The 25,839-nt window shown below is 45.2% G+C and overlaps 1 protein-coding gene across 4 annotated transcripts in view; it reads left to right on the top strand.

Moving 5' to 3' along the window:
* The window catches only part of NTN4 (netrin 4), a 47,931-nt gene extending 25,808 nt beyond the window's left edge, over nucleotides 1–22,123 (top strand). For all 4 annotated transcript variants that reach the window (XM_072923228.1, XM_030261629.4, XM_072923229.1 and 1 more), the window contains exons 4-10: nucleotides 5,003–5,129; nucleotides 6,453–6,641; nucleotides 12,766–12,982; nucleotides 13,663–13,775; nucleotides 14,942–15,010; nucleotides 16,660–16,830; nucleotides 20,412–22,123. In XM_072923228.1, coding sequence (XP_072779329.1) covers nucleotides 5,003–5,129; nucleotides 6,453–6,641; nucleotides 12,766–12,982; nucleotides 13,663–13,775; nucleotides 14,942–15,010; nucleotides 16,660–16,830; nucleotides 20,412–20,548 — 1,023 coding nt within the window. In that variant the 3' untranslated portion in view covers nucleotides 20,549–22,123. The remainder of the gene's footprint in view (nucleotides 1–5,002; nucleotides 5,130–6,452; nucleotides 6,642–12,765; nucleotides 12,983–13,662; nucleotides 13,776–14,941; nucleotides 15,011–16,659; nucleotides 16,831–20,411) is intronic.
* Nucleotides 22,124–25,839: the final 3,716 nt, after the last annotated feature.

Raw genomic sequence — 25,839 nt, 5'->3', positions numbered from 1 at the left:
CAGTGCAGCAGTCTTTGTCACTGCCTAACATTTTGGAACATGATAAATATGGGGAAAAGGATTTTACAGGATTCAACTAAAGAAAAAGGCCTATGTAAGTGCAATCTGAAAGGAAGCGCTGGAAGGTTATAATTTGGCAACAAAAGGCTCTGGAAGGAAGCATGCCCTAGCAACTGTCTTTGTATAGAGAAATCAGTCACTCGTTTATCTTAGAGAAGGCAACTTTTGTAACACTGTTTGCATTGTGCCCTCTAATGACTGACGTTGCGATGGGGCTGTCAAGCTAAGAAGGGGAACAGTGTGAAAGTGAACTGGGATATAAAGACCCCATGACAAAATGAAAAATGTTATAGGAAGGCCTTGCTGCTTAAATGAGTCAGGAGCCGTGTGAATGCTTAAAGGAGTGGGACATACTGGGAATTGTGTTTGTGTACTTAGTGATGCTCTATAATGACCCTAGTGGCTATGCCTTACAGCTAGCTATAAGTTGAGGTGAGTGAAAAGGGAAGAAAATATGTGCTTTTCCCTCCTGTCAATGCACAGGGATCAGATTCTGCCTTCAGAAAGCTGCTGAGATGCTGGAGAAATCCTGAAGGCCGGGTATATAATTTTCCCAGTCTACCTTGTGTCCCACCAGAGCTGCTGGGCTGGTTTCTCAGCCCCATCTCCTAGCTGCTCTGTGACATGACAGGGTATTTGTATGGCAGACCAGTGTTGAAAGTGGCCCTCCTACAGCTCTTACAGACATTAATTTTGTCCAGTGTAGACAGTCTGTTGGCTGTTTCTCACCTGCTGCCACTTCTCCTTGTATTACTCCTTCTTAACCTTTCTCGTATTTCTAGCTCTCATAGTATTTCTTTATAACTAAAAAAATACATGTCTTTCTATGGGCTGCAAGAAAGGGCTTGCTAATATCCACCTTTTTTGTTGTTTCCAATGCATAAAAATGTTTGCCGTCATGCTGAAATTATGTAAAAGAAAGAAGATATTTTCTTCAGTTGGATAAAGCTAGGCTGGAGAGACATTTTTGGGTGGTAGTCATTGTAATGCTATTTCAAGAGAACAAATACATCAGCCTGAGGTAAGGTTTTTGAATCACTTAGGTATGACTTTTCATTAAACTTCTGTGAAAAAGGAATATAGAAAAGAAGATACCAATCAAATGGTTGCACTGAGAAGCAAGCTGTTAAAGACTGTTTCCCTCTGCTCCCTCGGTTTGACTCTTTAGCTTCTTCATTAGTAGGTCTGCACCCCACACTCTGCCTGGCTGAGAGGGGTTGGTGCCACTATGAAACCTGAGGGGACCTTGGAGAGGCAAAGTTTTCTCAGCCCATTTAAATAGCAGTGCTGTAAAGTCACGGCAGCGTCGGAATCGGGAAATCTGCTGTCTTTTGCAAAGCTTACTCCCAAAGTTTGGGGTCTGGGTAGCTGCTTCTGATACAGAAGCGGGGTCAGGCAGGCAGGCCATTGCATCCCATGCCTCTGCAGGCGTTCACCCAAATATGAATCCCACTGAGATTACAAGTCCCCGGCCCTGCAGCGAGCAGGGGCACACAGGTTTGCAAAGTTAAGTGTGCATTGCAGGCTGGGCTACTGAGCTGCCATGCTGGGCCCTGCCCAGGCGAGCAGAGGGCATGTGGGATCCACAGGGGGATCTGTGCCTGGGAGGGAGCAGCTGATGGAGGCTGGATTTGATAAACCCCGAGGAAAGGAAACTGCAAGGCAGCACCCTTAGTATAAGATTGAGGAACTGGTTCCTCCTGGTCCAGCTGGACAGCACCCACAGAGTCACGCAGGAGCCCAAGCCCACAGGCCCCTGTGCTGGTCCTGTGCTTGCCTTTGCACAGATGGCAGAATCGTGCTGCTCGGTTATTTTTTAAGCTTTTCAGCCAGACCATTTGTTTCCTTTCGCCCAGGTGCATGGCACCTTTACAAGCAATCAATACTACAAGAGTCATGCCATGCTCTGCCTCTGAGTCTATCTAGATAAACACCAGCTGGCTTGATTTGCATAATCTCCAACTTGGATCTTTTGCAGCTGTCTTTGCCACAGCATGAGAGACCACAAGTCTTCCATTGCTGCAACAGTTTTTTAATTATATACAGCCTCTTTCCTTAGAGTCCACATAAAGATTAATATTAATATGTTGGTGCACAGCTATTCAGTGGTTTACTTATTAGCTCTGCATGCCAAATTAATGGTGGGACAGCAGATTCTTGGTATACCCATCCTGTTTTATTTTCTGTTTTATTATATTATATATTCTGTTTTATTTTCACCCACATTCCTTTATTTCAGCAATGCAGCATGCTCTATTATATTGTACTTGTATATTACTGTACAGAAAATACAAGCTCTTGCTCTTTAGAACCATGAATCCTCCTTGGTGGGGCATTTTGCCTTGCTCTCTGCTGATGCCTTGGGATGCTTAATCAATCCTTTGAGGGTTTCTGAGGTTCTGCTGAGTTTTGGATGAGTTTTTGGATTGTTAATGCTGAGCAGCCTCTGGATGATTGATTGGGTCCCAACTGATTCTTTGTGTGGCTTTGGCAAGGAGCAAACTGAATTTGGAGAGTGAGACTACAGGCTGTGGGGACAGAAAGGAGAAGCACACATCCCCACAGTAATCCCAAGTGTCCCCATGTCCAAGAAAATTTCCATTTGCAATTCTTCTCCCATGTCCTTCTCACTTTGGCAAGATGATTGCAAAAGCACCCTCTGACTCCTTCTGGTTACCTTCCCTTCCTGATCACATATGTCCTGGGTCTGGTGGGTCCCTCTGCCCTTACAGCTGGGACAGTCCTGTGAGGAAGGGTTTCTGGAGGATGTCTCTGGCCACAGATGTGGTTCAGGCTGGTACAGCATGTCTAGCCCCAAGCACTCAATGGCCAAAGGGCTTGCAAGAAACTCCAAAAGTGGAGGAACTACCAAAAGTGGCATCAAAGAGTAATGACAACATCAAAACCACCAGAAGATGACCAGTATAAGTTTAGTCATCTTCTGTTTCCATACAGGTGTGTATGCTTTTAAATGTGTGTGAAGAGATTTTGTAACATTGGTTTGTGTGTGGACCTTGCCTAAAAAATATGAGAGAGAGAAATTTATCTACAGGTGGTAATTGAGGAAAGGGAGGTAGCTGAGAGATTGAAGAACATTTTGCTGGTGGTAGCAAAAATGAAAATATGAAAACATAAGACACACTTTGAGAACTAAATATACCCTCCGCAAATTTGTTGTTTCTTTTCTATATCTACTTCTCATTCTTTTCAAACATTAGCACACATTTAAGCTTATATCAATATGGTAAGTCAGACAGACCAAGTAGTATCTGCAGTGAGACCAGCTAATACCTGTGATGAGTCCAGATAGCACAGAAAACAATGTTAGCTTAGTATTTTCACTTTAGCTTAGATGCTTGTGCATTCTGACTCCATCTGTACCTACCCATTTCTTACACAGCCCAGTTGCTGTTCTGTGTTTTTTAATGATCTGACATTTTCGAAGGGCAGGGATGAATTCAAGAAGTTTTTGAAAGATCTTGCTATTTTCATTTCTTGGAAGGACTTTCCAGGTCAGTTTTGAAATTTTATCTGTACTGGTTACATTTGACTCCTGTGAGATAGCAGCTGAAATCTATTCATTGCAAATGAATAAATCAGAAAGTCATCATAAGCTGGGAGTGTGTGTGGTGGTGTGTGTGTGCACCTATGTAGTAAGCAGGAGCTGTTTACAGCATGTTCAAGGTCCTCTTCTGTTTTGTTTACTGTTCAGGCTTTTCACAGGAACCTTTTTGTGTGGCAGTCTTGACAGGAAGTCATGCAGTTAGGAACAGCACACTTGTAAAACCACGAGCTAAACTCTGTGGAAGGCAGTATTTTCCAGTAGCAGTTAAAGCCATGCCTCAGCACCAGGCACCCCAACCACCCTGTGCTCCTCTTGATGCCAAAAGCAGCCGGCAGCTGGTGCAGCTCCGTTGGTTTTATGGCCAACTTGTGGTATGAACACTGGGCCATGCTGGCAGGGCAGACTGAGGCCCCTGGCTTGATCATGAGCAGCAGAAGTCGAACCCTGCATTTAAAAGCAAAATGTGGAGCAGAATAAAGCTGCATATCAAAAGGCACATATAAAAAAATTAGCTACAGTAGGTAGCTACCTGCCATGCTCCATGGGAAAAGGCAGGGCCAGGGTTGCCAGCAGAGCCATGCTGCTGCAGAGCTTGATCTTGTTGCATCCAGGCACTGCCAGCTGCTCGTACCCTCTGGCTACATCCTGTTTTCTTTGCATTTGCCAACAGGGTGAGTAATGCCAGCGACTGACAGGGCAGCTGGCACCAAGTGTGCTGTGCTGGCTTTTCATCTCTAATTACCCCCTTACACTGGGCTGTCTAGCTCTTAAATTATCTGTCATGAACATGTCCGAGTATAGTCAGTCACAGGCCTTGGGCTATCCTTGATTCTTCCTTTGTGGGGCAAAAATTCTGCCTGGGATGAGTAGATATTTATGTTTCAGGGGGCTGATTTTCTTTTTTCTCATACTTATTTGTGCTGGAGATAGCTGGGCACACAGAGCTGGATGCTGAGATTGTAGGTGCTATTCCTGCAGTACTGCAAAGGTGTATTTATGTTTATGAGAGAGAAAAACAGAAAGGTTTTACAGTGTTTCCCAAGAATGCTTTGAATCCTGGCATTTTTTAATCTCTTCTGGAAATTCATACTGCATCTGGAAGTGGCTAGAGACCCTTTTAGATCTTAAAAAAAAAAAAAAAAAAGAAAAGGTAAGATTATACAATACCATGACATGCAGATCTACACATACTAACCTAACTGAAAGTGTACTACAGAATATTTGCCCTTGGCTGAACTGGACACCATGCTATGTCCCTCCTTCTAGTCAATGCAATAGCATGTAGCTGGCATGCTATTTCCTGTGTGTGGGCATTGCTAGAGCCCTGGAGACTCTGGTCTTTGCTGTGGGTGATCCTTGTTCTCTTTGCCTTACTAGGTCCATGGGAAATGCATGTGCAAGCACAACACTGCAGGGTCCCACTGCCAGCACTGCGCCCCGCTCTACAATGACCAGCCTTGGCAGGCTGCCGATGGCAAAACCGGAGCCCCCAAGGAGTGCCGGTGTAAGTAGCCCATTAGGAATGGCGTCTCCAGATCCTCTGCCAGAGTGAAATGCTTCATCCATGCATGCCTTTCTCTCATAAGTCCAAGAGGCAGCACACCCTGAGGTGGTGGGGAGGTGCTTTCCAAGCAGTTCAGTGAGTGAAGAGGCACTGCCACACCCCTGCCCAGCACCCACCAAGTATCTGTGTGGCAAGGACAGCCCTGGTTGTACAGCCCCTCACTTGGCAATCCTCACGAGACTGTGATGTTTGTTGGTTTGGCCTTTCTCTGGGACCTAAGTGCATCTACTGGGGTAAGGTCTGCTGCTGTGGGCAGACTGCAGCCTACCAGGGTATCTTGGAGGTGACAAGGGGCCAGATTTGTCCTCTCCATGGACATCACTGACAAACACCTTTGTAGGAAGTATGACTTTCTGCTGCTGGATATGGGCTCTGGTCACCCCTGGGCACTGAGGGCAGGAGAAGCCATGGGCTCTGGAGGTTTGAAGATCAGTTCTGCAGTGCCAGGAAGGACGCTTAGGGAGCGTGCTGCTAGCAGGGGAATGCAGAGGTCATGCATGGGGCCATATGCTCCAGTAAGAGCAGCAGTCTAGACAGAAGGGTGCTGAGGACTACCCACACCACCCCAAGAAGGCTTGCAGGCACTCAGCAGACCTGCCTTGGCTACAATGATATCCATACATAAGCAACCATCAACCTGCCTATGTGAGCTATGGTCATGCTCACTGCAGTATGTATGATCCCTGAGGGAGTGACAGTGAATTCCTACTTGCATCAGCAGCATTTGATGAGCAGGCATTGGAATAGATCTCACTTGACCCTTGACTTCAGTCATGTGGGCACGCAGACTTCCTCCTCTGCCAGCACAGGGTAAGGAAGATGCTTGTACTCTCTCACACACCTCTCCTCCACCTGCCTTTTTCCTCCTTCAGCTGTGGGGAGCATCCTGACAGCACCCTCATGGCAGATGTTGTATAGGGCAGTGCTGATTTCTAAAGCTGAGAGGGAAGTGTCCTTCCTCAGCAGGACCAGTGAATGTGGGTCTTTCTGTTCTGGCCTGACCACCTGTGGCTGTCTGGGTACTGGAAAACCTGTAGTGGAAATAAAAAAGTTAAAGAAAATACTTTTTTAAAATGTTATCTCCAGAGGTTGGGAGGTGTAGATGAAAATGTAGTGCTAATTCATGTATTTGAATGAATAACAGGTTCATAGGTCAAGTCCACATTCTGAAATGTGGTTTTGAGTTTTTTGTGTCTCTTTTCTATAAACCAGTATCTTTCACTGCCTTGATGAGTCTTTCTGTTCCCTTTGGCTTTGCCTCAGCATGCAAGTGTAATGGGCACGCCGACACTTGTCATTTTGACGTGGATGTGTGGCTGGCGTCGGGCAACCGCAGTGGCGGCATCTGCGACAACTGTCAGCACAACACGGAAGGGCAGCACTGCCAGCGCTGCAAGCTGGGCTTCTACCGCGACCTCAGGAAGCCCTTCTCTGCCCCAGACGCCTGCAAACGTAAGTCAGCAACCACCTACTACTGAAGGGCTTCTCAAGTGGGAAAGTGTCAAATGAAAGGTGAGATCTTCCTGCCCCTCCTTGGAGCAATCTTCTTGCTTCAGTGAAGGACAGGGAGCTCTTTGAATCCTCTTTGTGATACTATTTGCAAAAAGCAGTGATGATGTTTGCAGGGTGAAAATCTGCAGATGCTGTTGACAAATCTGTCCCAAGGATCCCTGTAGCCTGAGGGCAGGGGAAGAGAGATGATTCATTTGCTTTCTCCTATTGCTATTTTTGGAGAGGAAAAGCTGCATCTTGTTTTCATGTTCTCCTTGTTTGGCGATTGTTGCAACCTCAGAATCGGGTTCCTCAGCCAGCAGGGGTGCAGCTGATAAATAGCATCACCCACCAGTTCGTGTTCACAGCAGCAGCAGGTGGGTATGGAAGGAACACAAGTTAACTGATATTCCAGAAGGTGGGACACCGAGGAGGCAAGACTAAAAGCAATGATTCAGGCACATGTGAAATTAAATCTTTCCCAAGCAATGAAGCAATCCAAAAGCCGCACTCCCCAGGAACCACTGTGAGGATGGTGACTCACTATGGGGGACTCCAGATCCCCAAATTATGCTGAGAACATTATACTGGTCAGCTAAATCAAGGGTGCAGGCATGCCCTCCTCTCTGAGTCTACAGCCACCCACCAACTTCACCACATTTCTCTTCCCTGACTCACTTACTATGAGGGGACCTTCACAAGTGACAGAATGAAATCCAAGTGACTCCCTGCCTGTCTTTTGAGGTGACACTGAGCTCATCTGTCTCCTCTGAAGGAAAAGAACCTGAGTGTAAAGGAAGAAGGAACCCTCCTGTGGTGGGGAGCTGCACCCCAGGCTGGGAGGATGTGTGAGGTTTCAGTTGTTCTTTGAGGTCTGGTGGGCAACAGCTGCTTTTGTCCTGCTCCTTTGCTGCATATAATCCTCATGAGATTCCTGGCAGCCCCACCAGTCTGTTGCAGAGGTCCTCCTCCTCTCCACCTTTCACTCATTGCAAGGAGGGGCAGCAACAGCTGAGCTGTCTGTTTTACTGCCGTAGTTCTCTTTATGGAAACGGAATTGACCACAGTTCATTGCTTGTGTAAATAATTACTTCACTGCTGTAGTATGTACACAATGAGTTTTTTTTAAACAGTGAATTTAATGACTTTAAAAAGTTTCATTACCTACCTGTATACATCAAAATTCTAAGTCTCCTCTGTAACATCAGATACTTTCCCTCCTTAATTATAGCCAGAACTTAGGCCATGAAATTTTGTTTTGGAGTCTCATTAGGAAAAATCAGGCTTAAGCCTTGCATTTACACCCAGAGCAAAGGTTATATGTTTTTTTCTAATTTGTGAATTCGTCCTTGCTGATTAAAAAAAGAACAAATAGTATTAGTTAACTGCTGGTAGATAATGCAGGACAGAAGACTGAAATAAATGCTACATGGGACCCTCAAGTTCTGAAACATCATTGTACTGTGCTTCTGGTACCTTTGCTAGGATTGTAATTCCTGATATTCTTTACATGCCAGCTCCCATCAGGGAAGATTATGCACTTTTCTGAGGTCATTGAAGACAAGAGAAGCTTTGGCCCTGAGCTGAGTGTGGTTTTCTCGACACCCAAAGATATCACCCTTCACTTTGGAAACAGTAAAAGCGGCTCTACCTCCTTTGAGGTTCATTCAGTCCATTGAGGGGGTGGAGTTTCATGAGGGACTAATTGTAGGCTTGTCCTTGTGCCAGACTGCCCAGTCCAAAATGTGTGGCTGTTTGCAGGGTCCAAGAAGAAGCCAAATGGCACCTCCTGGGCTGGCCAGCACAGAGCCCCCTTCCTTGCAAAGGCAGATGGAAACAAGAAGTCTCAGGACATACTGCTGCAAAGCAGCCCCTGCTAAAGACAAGGCTGCCAACCCTGAGCACGTACCTGTGTGCAAGTTGGACCATTGTTAATGAAGTCACAGCATTAACTACGTGTTAGCCAGATTTCAGGGTTCTTGATTAAAAGGTTTCTCCCCACCTTTATGAGCCAGAGAAAGCTGCAGATATTAGATGACTAATGGGTTTTTTCATCAACATATGCCAGTGCTTGGTTCTTTTGGCTTTCTGCATTCATCTCTGAATCAGTGGCCCATGGCACTCCACTTTCCACATTTAAAAAAAAAAAGTGTGCCTCCATTTAATGCAACAATCCAGCCTTATGGACCACTAGATATTCATGAACTCTGGTATTTAAAAGCCAAAGATAACCTATTTAACAAGAACAGAAAGATACTCTGAAGTATAGTGAGAAAAAGTTTACATTTATTTACCTTCTGCATTAAGTACATCTACTTAATCACTCTTTTTTTTTTTTCTGCATTTATGACTTGCAGAGCATGATACTCCCTCAAGTATCTGAGGAAGAGAACTTTTCCTAGAACAAACTGTATTCCACAAATATAGGGATTATCTGAATACTTTCTTTTCAGAGACCCCATTACTACAAACTCTCAGATTATTTCTCTCTGGGCTTTTCAAACTCTCACAAATGCACTCCTCCCTAAGACCCCTTCACCTCTTTACTTCTGGTCTCCTGCTGCTGGGAATGCTCCCTGCACCCAGGGACTCAGCATCTCACAGGGGAGATGGCAGCTGCAGGGCCATAGAAAATTACTAATGACTGTTAAATTGAATTATATAAGATCAATTACAGCCTGTGCCTGGAACATTTCCAAGCACCATACCATGGTCTGCAATAACAAGGGATGTGTGTGGAGCCCTATTATTCTTTCTTGGGAAGGCCATGGCATTGTCTGCTTGTTTCTGGCTCAAGACACCATTATTATTCAACCATTGAAAATTTAAAAATACCTAGGTCAAAGTAAATAAAGGAGTTGTTAAGCCATAATCTTTAAGGATACTTTAAAGATTCTTGTAGGCAAAGAGCGTATATAATATTTGCTCAGGAGTAGGCGTGCACCTGATAAAATGAAATATTCTGATGTTTAAAACACTGATCTGATGACTCTTTCCCCCCGTCATACCTATGAGTCCTTTTCTTTCCATCCTCATGAGTTTTTAAGCCTCAGCTACAGTGCAATTGCACACAATAAAATCGAGTTTTATAATTGCCAAGTTTATTTTGCTTTTCAACTGTAGGGTTTTGAGGGTAAATATTTGTCATTTCCAAAGGTTAGCTGGCAGCCAAGGAAACCACAGCAGTATCACCAATCCAAGACAGGGAAATCCAGTTCTGCTGGCATCCCACTCACTGATTTTCCATCTCAGTCAGCACATGCAATGCCAGGACAGGCAGTTGTTAATTCATATGTGTATGGAAGTCACATGCAGAGTCGTACTGGCTGGTAAATTGGCATTTTTTAGCAATGATGCTTACAAATCAAAAAGAAAGCAAAAGGATCAAGCTTGTGGAAAGTTTCTCTTGATTCAAGGCTAGGGCCCAGACATTATTTCTCTTGCAGGAGCTCCCTTGGCTGTGGAGACTCCCAGCCTCTCTGATGAAGTGGCCACGGCATATGAGACAGGCATTGTGTAGAAGCCTCACACTGAGAGTCTTACACTCTGAACCTGTGTATTCACAATGAAATGCCATCCAACACTGTCTGTAGCTACTTTTTCTGCTGCTCAGCTGCTCCTCTCACCTTCGTGGATGTGGGCTTCCTTACCTGTGCTACAGTGAGGTGCAGATTGTGTGGAAAGAGGAAAATGGGGTCTAAAACCAACACAGCACAGCTGCCCATGAGAGACCAATAGCTCCAGCTTTCAAACATTTTTGTATAACCAGTCCTGCAATCTTTTTCTTCCTGCCCTTGCCATAGTATGGAAGCACTTCATCCCTTTTCCATGCATTTCTTTCAACATGCTCACATCTGAGCTCTAGGGCCTCATTTCTGTGCTTGGTGCATAGCGATGGGCTTCACTTTATGTCTGCATTGCTCAGTAAGTTCCCACTGCAGCCCATCACAAACATTTAATGTGTGGAAACCTTGTCACTCAAACCATTCAGATTAATGCCCTTTAGTGTCATCTTGGCCTTCACCCACAATCCAAGAGCAAAAATCTTCAATTTGCCAGCCACCATTGGAAAGCAGATTGACACCTCGGTGGCTCATTGAGAAGCAGCCAGGAAGGATGGGATCCATGGAAGTGGATATTCAGGCCTGTTAGAAATTACCAGCCTTTACAACACATCTCTTTGTGGCTTTTATTAAAAACTATAGCCAGCTACATTCTCATTTTTAGTTGTCTTTTTAATTGCCTATGAGTTTGCTGTTCTTTTTCATAACAGCTTTTGTAAATTTAATACTGTTGCTTCACCATAGTGTTGCTACTGATGTTAACATTTATATTAGGGGAAAAAAAGTGTGTAAAAGAATTGTCTAAAACAGAAAAACTCCAACCCCAATGGGGCTGCATGTAAAATCCAGCTGAAATCTGACCAAAACAGGACCAAATCTGTGGCTGAGCAGTGGGTTTATCTCATTAACTGGAGGAGACTAGAAGAGCCTTAAGTGCCTGATATTTCCCCTGAAGGGCCTGAGGAATGCCAGAAATACCCTCCTCATCTAGTAGGAAAATAGAGTATTTGGCTGTATGTATCAGGTGTAAAACACTTCACAGACTTCAGGAGAAAGGTATGCAAGTCTCAGTGCACACTGTTGAAAACTATGCTATTAAAGGTACCAGAGTTCACCGCCTGCAGCTACTTACACAGTTTGTGGAGAGGCTTTCTAATCTTTTAATTTTATGTAATTATATTTGTTTGCAAATGGAAAGGGTGGGGAAAATTTGGGGATTACTTTGGCAAAGATGTTGGAATCATAGTCGCCTCTAAGTTAACTGCCAATATTAATCTATCTTTTAATATTTTGAAACTATACTCCAGGTATGTCAGATTCCTGAAACCACAAAAATGTTGTCAGAGCAAAATTAAATGTATATGTGCAGCAATAAGTATTTTAAGAGAAAGAAATATGTTGCCTGTAATGGCTTTCCTGCCTGATTGCCTTCAGAGTTGCCAAATAGAAATATTGGTATTCGAAATTAGTGAAAATATTCCCTACAGGTACGATTTTCTCAGGAAATTCAATTTTATGTAAATGACACTTTGGGCAAAGGCAGGGAAGCTTTTGCCATAAAGTGTAAGGCTGACTGTACCATGTTCTGGTCAGAGAACCAAACACTGAGGCAAGAAGAGCACAAGTCACCCAGTTACTGGTCCTGCAGACCACAGCATCACCTGCTGACCTCTGGCCACATGGTCAGGGGTTTGGCTCATGCTTTTGATAACTGTATTTCAGTTCTTTGGGGGAAAGTAACCTTGTAACAGACATGAATTATGTCTATGTAAAGAAAATACCCTAAGGAGTAGGTAAGGAAAACTTCACACCACCTATTTTACGGCATCTTTTCTGAGAACCCAGTATGTCCCAGCACAGTTGTAGTGCATTGTTCTGATGCAAGGGGCTGTGAGGGAGAAAAGAGAGCAGCTGGCATTTCTGATGTGCACTCTGCAAACCCGTGTCCTGGAGAATATGCAAAAGCCTATCTCTGAGCTGTCAGTTTCCTCATTCTTTTTTCCTAATGTTTTTAATTGATGGTTTTAAAAATCAGACAGAGACAGAGGGATGCTTTTTGCTCAGCTTTCACTTTAATTAAAATGACTGTTCTGATGGGTTTTTTAACCTCCTGGATGCAAGACAGTTGTTATTATTTTAAAAACTAATTATGCTCTGATTCATTTCTGCAATGAAGCAGCCACAGCTGCTTAAACATCACAGTGAGGCAGGCACAACCCTGGGTACTCAGCTGGATTTGAACCCAGATGCTGCAAGAAAAGTAATAAAGGCTTGTTTGGCAAAACATAACACGACACCAGGGTAGGCTGACTAATTAGAAACTAGCTCACAAAACTTAAAATTCTACAGATTCCGAAGGGAGACTCTGCTCAAATTTGTATGGGTGAGGGATAAAAAAGCCCAGAAATCCCGGAGGTGTCCCTCAGCAGAGAGGTGGTTTTGCAGGCATCTGGTGCACCTTTGTGGTGCAGAAGTTGTGCACTCACAGATGCTCTGTCCCTCACGGTGTCCCTCCCCTGCAGCTTGCTCCTGCCACCCCGTGGGATCGGCCGTGCTCCCCCTGGGCCCCCGCACCTTCTGTGACCCCAGCACTGGGGACTGCCCCTGCAAGCCCGGCGTGGCAGGGCCCCGCTGCGACCACTGCCTGCCCGGCTACTGGGGCTTCGGGCCCTACGGCTGCCGCCCCTGCGACTGCGCCCGCAGCTGCGACCCCCACACCGGTGACTGCCACAGCAGCAGGTGAGCTGGGGGGTCTCACTACACCTCTGGCATCTCAGTTCTGGGGAAGTCTCTGTTTGCACATGGCAAGCAGATTGAAAAGCATCCATTATGTAAAATACTTGGGGTTTGGGATGGGTTTGGTGTGGCCAAGAAGTGGGCATAGAGTGGGAGCTGAGGCTGTAGTTCCCTTGGGTACCCGGTACAGCATGGGAGGGCACCAGCAATGTTGAAATTTTTGCTCTCAGTGCTTGTGTTAATGTATCAGGTGTTTTCCATAACCTTCACAATAGTTTCCTCTCCACAAGCAAAATGTGAGCCTCAGGAACATCTGAGTGACACCAAAGGCTTAATTTTGCTGTTGTAACTCAGCTTATGTTGACTGTGGCTTGGAGTTGAGCTCTGACTTTTAGAAAACAGCACATTTTAATAATATCCCACTCTCCAAATCTGTCATGTAGCTTTTTTTTTACCAGACTGAAGATATTTGTGGTATATAAATCCCTACAATGTATTTTAAACCCAAAATGGATCCGTGATCCTATCGGACAACACTCAACCTCTTCACCTTCCAAAATGCCTCTTGCATTTACCATCATCAAGACATGCAGTCACATTCTGTCTGGAGTAAGGGCTGGTAGTGGCCCTGCTTTCCACTGGCTCCTGGAAGAAGGCTGATCATCTCCCTTTCCCCTTAACAGCTCAGATGTTTCCTGGCACAATGAAGCACCTCCTTTCCAGGCAGTGCTCAACGAGAGCGAGCCCACCTGGGGCTGGGAGGATGAGCAGGGCTTCTCAGCACTCCGGCACTCTGGTAGGACTGTGGCTTTACACGTATTCCACCTGCCCAATCCTTCCCGCCAGCAGCCACTGCAGACCTCATCTTGCACTGACTTGTAGTTAGCACCCTGGCAGTTGCAGGGGGAATGGACATTCCCCCACTAACATGTGGAGGAATGTCCCTGTAACCACCTCCTTGCCCTCCAAGAGCCAGAGGAACCTTATGGCTCATCCCATCAATGCAAGGATGTGCAAGCCCATTAGACAGATGCTCCATGCTGAATGCCTGTACCCAGCATTTAGCAGTTGTAAGGCAAGAATTTGCAGTCCCAGCTCTGAATTTCAAGGCTGAGTGCCCTCATGTTTTACTTGACCATCATGTCTTACAGGTATCCTTATTTTCCCTCAAATCTGACAAACCAGCAACTTTATTTAAAGGGTGGGTTTTTTGCCACTTCACTGGCAGTTAGGGGATTTCTAACTCAGAATTTATTTCCCTGATATCTACAACAAATTTGGCATCACTTGCTGCTTATGATGTGATTTGAGATGGTCTGGCATGCAGCTGGAGAAGTTATTTCCCTCCTGTCTTCCCAACCTGGGGGAGGTGGGTGCCTAATGAAGGTTGGTGCAAGGCAGACTGGCCCAATGGAGCAGCATCAAGCTCTCCTCCCTTGCAGCTGCTGCATGCAAGCAGACAAGCGTCATTTCCTCCATTTTCAGAGAGAGGCTTGATAACATCTCAAAGATACAATAATTGAGTTAATTGAGGGGAAAGCTCCATCATTTGTCTAGGCGACTTCATTTTAAACGTAAATAAGTATATCATGTTATTCTTTGTTCTAAGATCACGGAAGTCATTAATCTGCCTTAACCTCTGCAACATTTCCTTTTAAAATTTTGTCTGGTACATTACGGTGTGGAAAATACCACAGGGAAAGATACGCATGTTATTTGCATCCCAAGGCAAAATAATAAGGCCTTTGTTTTCCTTCTCTTCTAATTGTAAACAAGGAGTAATTGCCCTTGGACTAAGAGTCTGTATGCAGTCTTAGTCTGAAAACAGTTGCAAATTCCTTGTTTTTTGCATGAGGCTTGTGGACCACTTGAAAAACCTCTGGCAGTTCCTGGGTCCTGTCTGCAAATGCTTCTGTCTTTTAAGCACAATTCACAGCCATTTGCTTCCTTCTTTTTCCTCAGGTAAATGTGAATGTAAAGAGCAAGTTTTAGGGAATCCCAAGGTCTTCTGTGGGATGAAGTACACATACGGTGAGTTGTGGGTAAGGGGGCTGTAAAGGGATGTACTGCAAGGTAGTGCAAAAGTGTATATAAAGCATGTGAGTTGCTGTGTGTGCACCACTCCATCCTGGCAAACCCATGGGATACTTAACCTAAAGGCTGTCAAGGTGTGTGAAGCATCTTGTTCTGTCACCCATCTCTCTTGCTATCAAAACACCCTTGTACAAAAATCATGGGAGGACAAGAGCTGGACAGGTGCCTGGGAGGTTGTCTAGGTCAAGACAGACTATAAACCACTGTTATGTAAAATGGGTCACTGAAATGGTGTCTGTAGACATGGTGCCCTAATCAGAGTCTTGAAAGGACTGTGTCTGAATTATACTGAGTGTAAAGAGGGACTGTGATCACCACTCCATGGATAAAACAATTCCAGCAGCTACAGGGAACTCCAGCTGTCAAAAAAGTTCAGCTGTTGCAATGGGATAATGTATATTGTCTATGTGTCTTGGATTTAAATGAATGAGAAGAGGCACTTTGTTTCCCAAGACCTCCCTGGTGTGTGCCAATGAACTGCCTCCTTCATACTATGGCAGAGCAAGGAATGCTCTATGCAGCACTCCCTTCCTTCGCAAGGAATCTCTTGCAGGGGTCTCTTGCACCTGTTTCATCTCACACTGAAGTTGAAAATACACAGAGCCCATACCTCTGCAGAGAGCAGAGCAGCCTATGAAGTGGAGTTCAAGGGGTTGCCAGCTGTTGAAATGTAGCCCTGGATTAGTGATATTAAGAAAAAATGTGATTCTGTCTGTTTTGCTTCCCAGTCATGATAGTAGCTGTGTTTAATCTTGCAAAAGATAAGAAACTGAAAAAAAAAAAAAATCACAAACTTCCAAGTTTATAAATCGTATTTTAAGTGCACTCAGTCTTCTTCCGCTTTCATCAGTCAACATGTGAAGGTATCAGCTAAACTAGAGAGACAGATGAATTACAGGACTCATCATGAGCTCCAGAAGGTCACACTGTGAGAGGCTGCCCTGAGCTTCCCAACATGAGTGCTGAGTAAAGCACCACCATACAGGGATACCTACCAGTATAGGTCAGGTGGAGGAACTGAGCCCTGAGCCTGCACCAAACAGGGGCTCAGTTCCTCAGCAGTGGAATGTCAAGTGGTGGAAATGTGGGTATGAGTGAGCTCAAAATACTCCCTGATTTGCCCCGGTCCCCACCAATGTCTTGTTCTCCTCCACTGAATTTGGATTTGGCAGCTCTGCAAAGCAGCAGGATTGGCACCAGGGTGGGATGAGGCTGAGGCCAGCAAAGTCCCCAGGTCTATCCCTAAATCTAATTGATTTCCAAAAGACATAAGGAACACAAAGGGTTTGCTGAACTCTGGGGGAAAATGTGACCTCACACTCTCATGGCAGTTCCAGGGGCCATGGCCAAAACAGCTGGCAGTATTTCTGCCCATGGCTGTGGAGATGTACATGCTTCTCAGTTGCTGCTCTGATCCTGGGCTCCCCAGCAAAGAGCACTGGGCTAACTCTACTGTAACAAAGCAATTGTCCTCCTCACTTCTTCACCCAGACACCAGCACAAGACCAAAAAAAAAGAAAAGAAATGAAAAAAAGAGCCCTATAAATAGTGTGTATATTCCTGGTTTTGAATCCCTGTGTTCCCAGTGATCAAGACAAAGATCTTGTCAGCTCATGACAAAGGCTCCCATGCAGAAGTCAGTGTGAAGATCAAGAAAGTCTTGAAATCTACAAAGCTAAAGATCCTCCGGGGCAAGAGGACACTCTACCCTGAATCATGGACTAACAGAGGCTGCACTTGTCCCATCCTCAATCCTGGTAAGTTTGACTCCCTGGACAATACATCCCCACCACATATACACAGATTTCACGCCCCTCTATCCCCTCATACCCATGAGCTGGGATTGCAGCCCAGTGCTGATTAAAAATTATTGTCTGTTACATCACTTGGATTCCAAGCAATCTCCATCAAATTGAAATTTCGTAGCGAAAACTTGGTTCATCCTATAGCCTTTGAGACACACAGTTTTCTTCACATAGCATAGTAACAGGCTTTCTGTTTTACCAGTCTCTGTTCCCAGAGGGAGGTGCACATCACACCACAATTGCATTATATATCTTTCAATGCTAAAGCTAATTTGAATGCATAAAAACACATTTAAATATAATTTGAGTTGTGATACTCTACTGACGTTCTAATCTAAACTCAATGGGAGATTTCTCTTTGAAAGTAACACAGACTTACATCTACAAGATTTGGAAGAAATTTTCTTATGTAGTGAGGGGAGAGCTCCACAGTTTTTTCTTGTCTTCTTTCACTGAAATGGAGTATAAGCAATGGTGGCTAAACAATGCATGCAGTCTCCAATATGGACAGGGACATGCAGGTTCAGGGATTTCTTCCACAGAGCAAAACTAAGCTCCATCTGACCCACCTCTCTTTACAACTCCAAGATAAATGATCAGTTACCAACTAATTCAGTTAAAGGGCTTTCTTTCCATGAGGTGTATGCACCACTGGGAAATTGGCAATGGAAGCATTGATGTAGGTGCTGGGACATCCCTTTCATGAGCAGCACTAGGAACTAAGGGGTACAGGGCTGTCTGTGGGGCTGGGTCATGCACAAAGGTTATTCACTGATGAGGTGTTTGCAGCCTTCTTTCATGTCCTCAGGAGTGACTGTCTGGTTTTGAAGGAAAGCTGCTGTGATAGCACAGCTGTAGCTAGGAAGTCTTGTCAAGTGCAAAGGTCAGATGAATCAGCAGCATTAGGAAGGGTCTACTGTTTAAGTGCAGTAAGACTTTGGATATTGCTGGAACACCATAAATCACTAATCAAATAGCTGTAGCTGGTGTATTTTTCCATATGCAATGAAAACTCAAGCAAGAAAGCCCAGATGCAGCTGCCTTAATATGAACCTGAAGGAATGCAATGGAAGCTGTCCAAAACTGAGCCTGCAGGGCAGCCCCACACCTGACACCCAGATTTGCCACTTGACTAACTTCAGAGGAGCTTCACTGATTTTCCCCAACAGACGAAAAGACAGCATTAATCACTGAATCAGTGGAGGTCTCTTAGACAACAGCAGAAAGAGGGAGATGCAACTGTCCTTAGTGACAGTCCAGGTGTGTTACACATCAGGTATTACTCCCTTGTTACATCCTTGCCAGCTCTCACTGCAAAGCTTGGTATTGTTTTGAAATACAGCTGCTGGTCCCATGAGTATAAATTAGTCTCAACCTTCATGTTGAAAAGAAGTTGTGATGTTTGTTGCTAATAGGAAACTTGAGAAAATCCCTTGAGTGAATCTTTAAGATTTAATAATGTCAAAGAGGGAAAAAAAGATCCCAGATTATTTTTTTTAATTCATTATTTTCTTTAGCTACCACATTCATTTCTGAGTGGCTTGCAATAAAATATTAGCATATTCAACCCTCTATCGCAGTAAGAGCTTATGGCCTACAGGTGAATAAACCAAAACCAGATGGATGAAAAGTCAAGCTGACATAAAACAATTTTCTGACATACAGCTATAATGGAAATCACATCTTCAAAAACATAGAGGAGATCAAAGATGAAGGTAAAAGTAAGACAGATGTGTTTTTATACTATTTTACAGAAGTAAAGGGATACCAAAAGGAGAGTAGGCTCTTCAAGGTTCTGACAAGGCAGAAAAAAAAAAACCTGAAAACATTTATCAAATCTCTGCAGGCAATTTTCAGATGAAAAACGTGCTTAAGTTCACACAAGGGGAACACTTTCACCACCCTTGCACACCTTGTGCTCCTCACACACACGCAGAGGCAGATTCTGCTTCTGGGGGACACTGGGCTGAAAGATTTAAAGGTCTCACCTGTTTGCAAGGTAAGAGGATCCCATCCCTTCCATGGCTCTGCTGAGCACAGTCAGAGAGGCAGAGAGCAGCCTGCCAGGGCAAACTGCACAGCCTCAAGTCCTGGCTTGTGACATCTCAGTCATTAGACTCATTTTAATTTTACAGTTCTGAAGCATCAGGTTGAAAATCTAGAAAGCCCTACACAGTCAGCAACCACAGCAGTATTTGCTTGCTCTCTGAGTGTGCACACCACATTTCTCTCTCAAGGAAAATAAATCTAGGAACCCTTGAAAAGTGATATTTTTAACTGCAAGATCGACTTGGCCAAAATTAATGTCTTTTGAAGGGCAATGCTGCCACATACGTATCCTGTGTTTACTTGGCAGAAGAGAGGATGTGTGTGCCCAAAAACTCAGATAAAGTAGAAAGCAAATTATACTGCTTGACCTTTAACTTGGGAGGTACTCCCCCTTTTTTCTGGACTGCAAAATGGAAACCCAAGACAACACAAGCTGCAGCCAGGATGGAGTGGGATGGCTGAGAGCACCGAGGAAGGCCCATCTCCCATGCCTGGTTTGCACCAGCATGTTCTTGCACCAGACTGGTGCGAGAAGGAGTCTAATGCTGGCTGTACCCTAAATGTGCTGCAGTGGCATGCTCATCCTGGCAGGGAGCTCCTCCTGCCATGAAAAGGATTATCCTCCTTATTATCCCCATTTATGGCACATTTGTGGCCCACTTAGGCTGTTTGGATCTGTGGCAGTGTTTCTTTAGCTAATTCAAGCCAAAGGCTTTGCTGTATCCCCCTGTTCAGCAGTTGTTATCTGGTTCCAAGCACTCTTTTGAGTTGTCTCCTGAAAGTCAAGCAGAGAAGCCTGAGGAAAGACCCTGCAGCAGGGCACTCACTATAGGGATACACTCCAGCCCTTTCTATCTATTTCTGGACAACCAGTTGAGGCTTTGTCAGACTCTGCTGTCATGTCTTTAAACATCTGGCAGAGGCAGAAATTAGTAGTTATATTCAGGGTGGCAGCCACTCCTTCAGGCTCTTCTAGGGCACTTGTGCCAGCACATTTAGTGTTGCCTCTCATTGGGGTCTGGCATGCATTTACCTCCAAGGGGCCAGTGGCCACTCCAAGCAAGATACCAAGCATTGGACTGTCCTGCACTGTTCCATTCCTTGAATTCACTGAACTGATTTCCAGGCCCATATTTATTCCAGGAGAAGTGAGACAGATGGCTGCCAAATGAAGGTAATAGCAGTTCCCAGAAGAGGTGTAAAAACCTACTCCCAGAGTTCAGCTTTAATTTCTATTTAGAAGCTCACAAAGTCACGATTTGTGTGCTGCATCTCTCTGACAAGTAGCCACAGGGGTCATTTTGCCATAGATACAGATAGAGCTATAGATATACAGATACATGTGAGAGTCACTATGTATAAATATTACTTTATGTAAGTGCTTTTTTGCATGGGACTAGATATCCAGGCTGAATTTGCAGCTCAATAGGCCTCTTAAGCATGGATGGTACTGTGCAGTCCCTGACCACTTTGCTGGTTTGCAGGCTTGGAGTATCTTGTGGCTGGACACGAGGACGTCCGAACAGGCAGACTCATTGTCAACATGAAAAGTTTTGTCCATCAGTGGAAGTCAACTCTTGGAAGAAAGGTCTTGGAGATTTTGAAAAGAAACTGCAACTAGAGGTGTGCAACTGCCTAGGGCATTTCTTTATGCACAGAATGCAACAGCCTCCACAAAGAGAAGACCTCTAGCATGAAAACTGGAATGTAAGAAAATAGTGCCAAAACATGTAGTGAGGCATTCAGAATTGTAGGCGCTAATTTAACCCTTTCTGGCCAATGTTCTTTCACTTGCCTATAGCTTCCTTGTCAGGGCCTCACCCTGAGCCCTGCTCATTGTTATGTTGAGGGAAACAAAAGGAAGAGTGGTGGATGCTTGTCTCGCTCCAGTGCAATGTTGGAGCAACTCCCATGAAGCCACTGATCATCCAAGACTAAATTGCCATCCTGGAAGAGCTACTGCTGAGAAGCAAACCACTGCCAGTGCCACTAGTGTGGATCCTGAGTGACTTCCAGGGGCTCCCAGAGGATGCTGTGGGGAAGGCAATGGGTAGGTGCTGCCACCAGCGCGGCAATGAGAACCACTCTTTAGAAACACCCCCTTACAGGTTAGGACATGGCACTCATCAAAAGAATTGGGTGCCACTTGCTTTTAACCTGTTTGCCCTGCTGAAGGTTTCAAGGGCTAGATTTTCTGCTCATGCTGCTGAGGAGACAGCTGCTGGAGTGAATTGAATCCCTCTGCCTTGGCACAGGCATGATGTAGGGCAGAGGCCACCCACTGCATGGCTGCAGAAAAGAGCCAGCTGCAGAGGGTGCAGTGTCTCTGAGCTTTTGTCCCTGAAGTGTTAAAAAATGAACCTAGCCCTAGTGTAAATATTTCATTGTATAAAGCACTTTACTACCTGCCACTTCACAGTGCAGGAAGTCTAATTGTGTTGGGGAAAGAAGAATTTGAAGGTGGCACATGAAAAAACTCCCTGAAACAGAAGCACTCCTGAGGACCCCCCCGCAGTTGGACAGTGTAAACAGTATAAAGGGAATGGCCAGCCTGGCACTGGCCACTCAGAATATTTGAGGATGCAATCTGAAAGATAAAGTATTTGCACTGAAGTCTCAACTTCAGACCAGCACTTGGACCCCGTGGGCAGGACTCCAGCAATACTTTGCAAACAGAGTGGGGAGAAGAGACTTTGAGATAAAAATGTAATTGCTGGAGGAGAAAAACTTCGACTGCAGGAAAAGGAGTGGATGCAGAGAACAGAAAGGACTTGCATTTACATATCACAACCCAGCAATTCATGGTGGGCCTGGAGTTTATTTTATTTTTATGTTAGTATTTAAAACTGAACATTTTATTTGTTTTCTTCTGTGTTATTGTTTGCAATATATACAGCCATTATACTTCCTCATTAACACCAGTATGAAATATAGCACAGTTTACTGCAGTCTTCAGCACTAAAATATATCCTTTCTGTAAAGCATCCTTAAACCACATTGCATAGAGTGTATTTTGTTCATGAGTGTGAGGGGAAAGAACACATACAACACCAGAAAAGTCACTAGTCTACCAATCCACTTTAAGTATGTATTTTTCTTTCAAGGTCCTGTGGACTCACAAAAAAAATAAAAAAGATGCTATTTTGGTAATTTGTTTTTGTATCTCATGTATGTAATAAATATAATATGATTTCAACATCTTCTTCTCCTGTTACTGTTTATGCCAATGGCAGCAGGGTCTTCATGTCTGCATGGAAGAGCACAAGCAAAGATTGCATGGGTGAAGAGAAACTGCCACGGGGAATATTTTCCTTTCTGGCTGGGGGCTAAAATGCAACACGTGGTAGAAAGCAAAGTGGCATAGATGCCTCACAAAAATTCCATTTCACCTCTTGTTTTGGGAAGTTTATAAGCTCTTCTTACAAGAAGGGAAATTGTACCTAAATATTTTTGAAGCTGGCCAGATCCTTGCCTCCACACAGCCTTGAAGACTGAGCTGCAGAGCAAGTACTTATAAGAAGCAAGTCAGGGATGGCAGAAATAAGATTTGTTCCCTACATTTGAACTACTAAGGGGAAACAAAAGGCTGTGGGAAACAAGTGCTGTGGCAAAAGGTCTACAGAAACACTGCAGAGTGAAGTCAAGCATCAGAAATTAGTGGCCAGGGGGTCAAGACATAATCCACAGTGTGGGCAGCAGCTCCCCAGGTGGGTGGTTAATCAGTGACTGCTGCAGCACCCATCTCCCTGGTGGAGGAGAGTGCAGGGACAGACTCTCCTAGGGAGGCACTCAGAGACCAAGAGCCTCCAATAGTTCTGTTTTGATTAAAAACTGTGTGTTTACCTGCTTGACACATTTTTAGCTTCATTTTATTTTAATGCAACTAAAAATACATTTGCAATGGCTAGGTGATTGATGTGACCTTGTGAAAGCTGGAGGGTGTGATCCCACTGACCCAGCCAGCTCAAGCACTGCAGCAAAGCAGGATGGCTTTGTCAGCAGTGCTGCTTATGGCATCTTGTCTGACTCCTGTCCTAGGCTTGGAGCTGGGCACTGATGGTTTTATGGAGGAAAGGGTTTAACTTCTGAGGGGTAAATTTGCCCATGAGAAATTTCTGCCAGGGGATTTTGGCTGGAAGAAGTGTCCCATTACCAGGAGTGGGTGAGCTGGACATCGAAGAATCACAGAATCGTTTGGGCTGGAAAAGACATCTGATATCTGATATCATTGAATCCAAGCTTTGACCAATCACTACCTGATCACCTAGACCATGGCACGAAGTGCCATGTCTAGATGTTTCTTGAATGCCTCCAGGGATGGGCAGCCCATTACAGTGTTTAACATCCTTCCTGTGAAGGAATTCTCCTGATGTCCAACCTGAACTTCCCCTGGCACAGCTTGAGACTGTGTCGTCTTGTCTTGTCTCCTTTCAGGTGGTTGTAGAGAGAGAAAAGGTCTCCCCTGAGCATCCTTCTCTCCAGGCTGAACAATCCGAGCTCCCTCAGCCGCTCCTCACAGGACTTACCCTCTAGACCTTTTCTATCCTTCTTTTCATATGAGATCACAAGATGGCCAGCCAGGCCCTCCTTAGCAAGAAAAGCTTCTTTGGACACTACGTCTTTGCAGCTCAGTGAGTAAATGGAAGCAGCCTGCCTGGTTTATCTGTTTACTCCCCTCTGTCACGTGATGAGAAGAGGATGTCTGAAGAGTAGATGTGTTGCATGATGATTCCGGGAGTAGCAATGCCTTGACCAGTCCTTCTGTGTGACAAAAATCAATGGCAGAACAGCACCCTCAGAAAGGTCTTTTCTTCCAGAACTGCCCCCGGGATGCAGGCAAAGCTGAGGCCAGGCTGCCCTTTTTGGATTGTGTTGCTCCTGTCAAGACATGAGCATCTTTGGTTCCTGGATTTTCAGGAACCAAAGACGGCAATTGCCACAGCTCTCCCTAGAGCATCCTCATGTCATCCTTATGCCCCACCTGCACCTAAAGAACAAATACCTCCCTGCTGCTGAAGGAAGCATGGTGGAGTCTTCTTTTTTCTGAGGCTGGAGACCAGATGTAAGCAGTGGCCAGGGATCAGTGATGGGGGCTGGGGCTGCCTGCCAGAGCCCCCATGCTCCTGATTGTCTGTCAGCACTGCAGGAGGGAGTGGTGTTGGTAACCTGGGCTTGGCTGGAAGAGGTAAGGCAGCTGTGTTGGAACCAGCTGCCACCACAGCACTGACCCTGGCTATCCACAGCAATATCCATAGCCCCTCCAGAACAGCAGCATCTGACCCAAACCTGTACTCCTCCAAGGCACTCACAGGACACCTCTTTCACTCCTTCTGGTGGCCATGAGCACTCCACTCTTTGGCACATGAGCTCTCAGCAGGTGCTTTGGCACAGAGAAGGGAACACCTGGCTCCAGCTAGTTTCCAATGCCTCCTTGCGTTCTCCGAGGCAAATCCTGTGCCAATAGTATTGTCAGGAATAGGCACTAAGCCACTGTGGCTTTGTCCACTGTCCTCTGCCACCACTGCTATCTGTGGAAGAAAGCAGAATAAGCCACACAGGTCTGTCCATTAGTTTTCCCTAACCTGAAGCTGGGTTCTTGGAGGAGGATGTACTCAGAGCCACCCCACATCCTCCCTGAGAGGTGGCCTTACACCAGTACCTGGAAGCAGAGTGAGTGTCCCCAGCTGTGCAGGGCCTTTGTGATGAGTACCTCTGCCCAGCCCACTCATCAGGAAGCAGGAGGTGAATAGATGAAGCATCTGCTTTCATTCAGTTAAAGACCATTTTTCTCTTTGGATCACATCAACAGACACTAACCATGCCTACAGGCTCTGAGTGCAAGGGGGGCCAGCAGAGAAGCCACCTGCAGACACAGCCACATCCATCCCTGCAGCAGCAGCTGGCCAAGGGTCCCCAACAGCATGGGGCCCTCCCCTAGGAAATGGTACTGATGGGAGCCTCCTTATCCCAGACCAAGCCCCACTGGGCTACAGAAGTGCTGTGCCCTCCTGCCATGGTGAGAGGCTGGAGAGGACTGAGAATTGTGTTGCCTTCATGTGTACAGGGCCACCCAGTCAGTGATTGCTTGCCCCTGAGGAATGCAATCTTCCAGTCACAGTGGAAAATTACAGAAATGTTTAATATAGTTGCTCCAGCAGGCTAAATCTTCTGGGATATGACCATGTCACTGAAAATGACTGAACATCTGGGACTACAGGCCTGCCTAAATGGAAGTCTGGGCTGGTATGGGTAAACATAACAATTCAGGAACAAATAGCTGCAGTGTATTTTTTTTATCTTTATTTTTAGTTATCGTATTGACTTCAATATCAACACAGGATAGAATAAACATCTCAAAAATGTCCGGTGGCTGATGCCTCAGCATCCACAGGAGCTCTCTCTCTGATAAGGCTGGAGGGGATCAGCTGTCTTTGGGCCTTCTGGGCTGATATGTTGATTTTTTGATGATGGTGTTTCCAAAGCATGCTCTTACCCAGGGGTCATAGTTTCTTGCTGCTCTTTTCCCACAGTTCAGCACAGAAACTTCATGAATGCCTTGTATTGCTTCAAGGGAAGGCAGTGATGCCTCAGAAAGGCTCAAAGCCTGGGAAATACACTATATATGGGAAACTTGTAGGCATATTGAAAATGTTAGCATGGCCAAGAGGCCAAAGTGCTGCAGCAGGCATTGGGAGAGCCACTCTCTGTTTCTAGCTCATCTCCTCACTTCTCCATCATTCTTATGGGTCCTTTGAGCAAAAATAATGCTGGGTTGCATGAACATGTGGTGTATCACTGGTGTGATGCACTCATGGGTACACTTAAGCCCAACCAAGTCCTGTTGCCCAGAAAAATGTCATCATGCCCAAGCTTTGTTGCAATGCCATATGCAGTTCTCCAAGTATCTCCAAG

Source organism: Taeniopygia guttata, chromosome 1A, assembly GCF_048771995.1.
Source record: "Taeniopygia guttata chromosome 1A, bTaeGut7.mat, whole genome shotgun sequence".
In the NCBI taxonomy this organism is placed as follows: Eukaryota; Metazoa; Chordata; class Aves; order Passeriformes; family Estrildidae; genus Taeniopygia; species Taeniopygia guttata.
The sequence above is the reverse complement of the archived record's forward strand: the minus strand, read 5'-3'. Positions and strand labels throughout refer to the sequence as shown.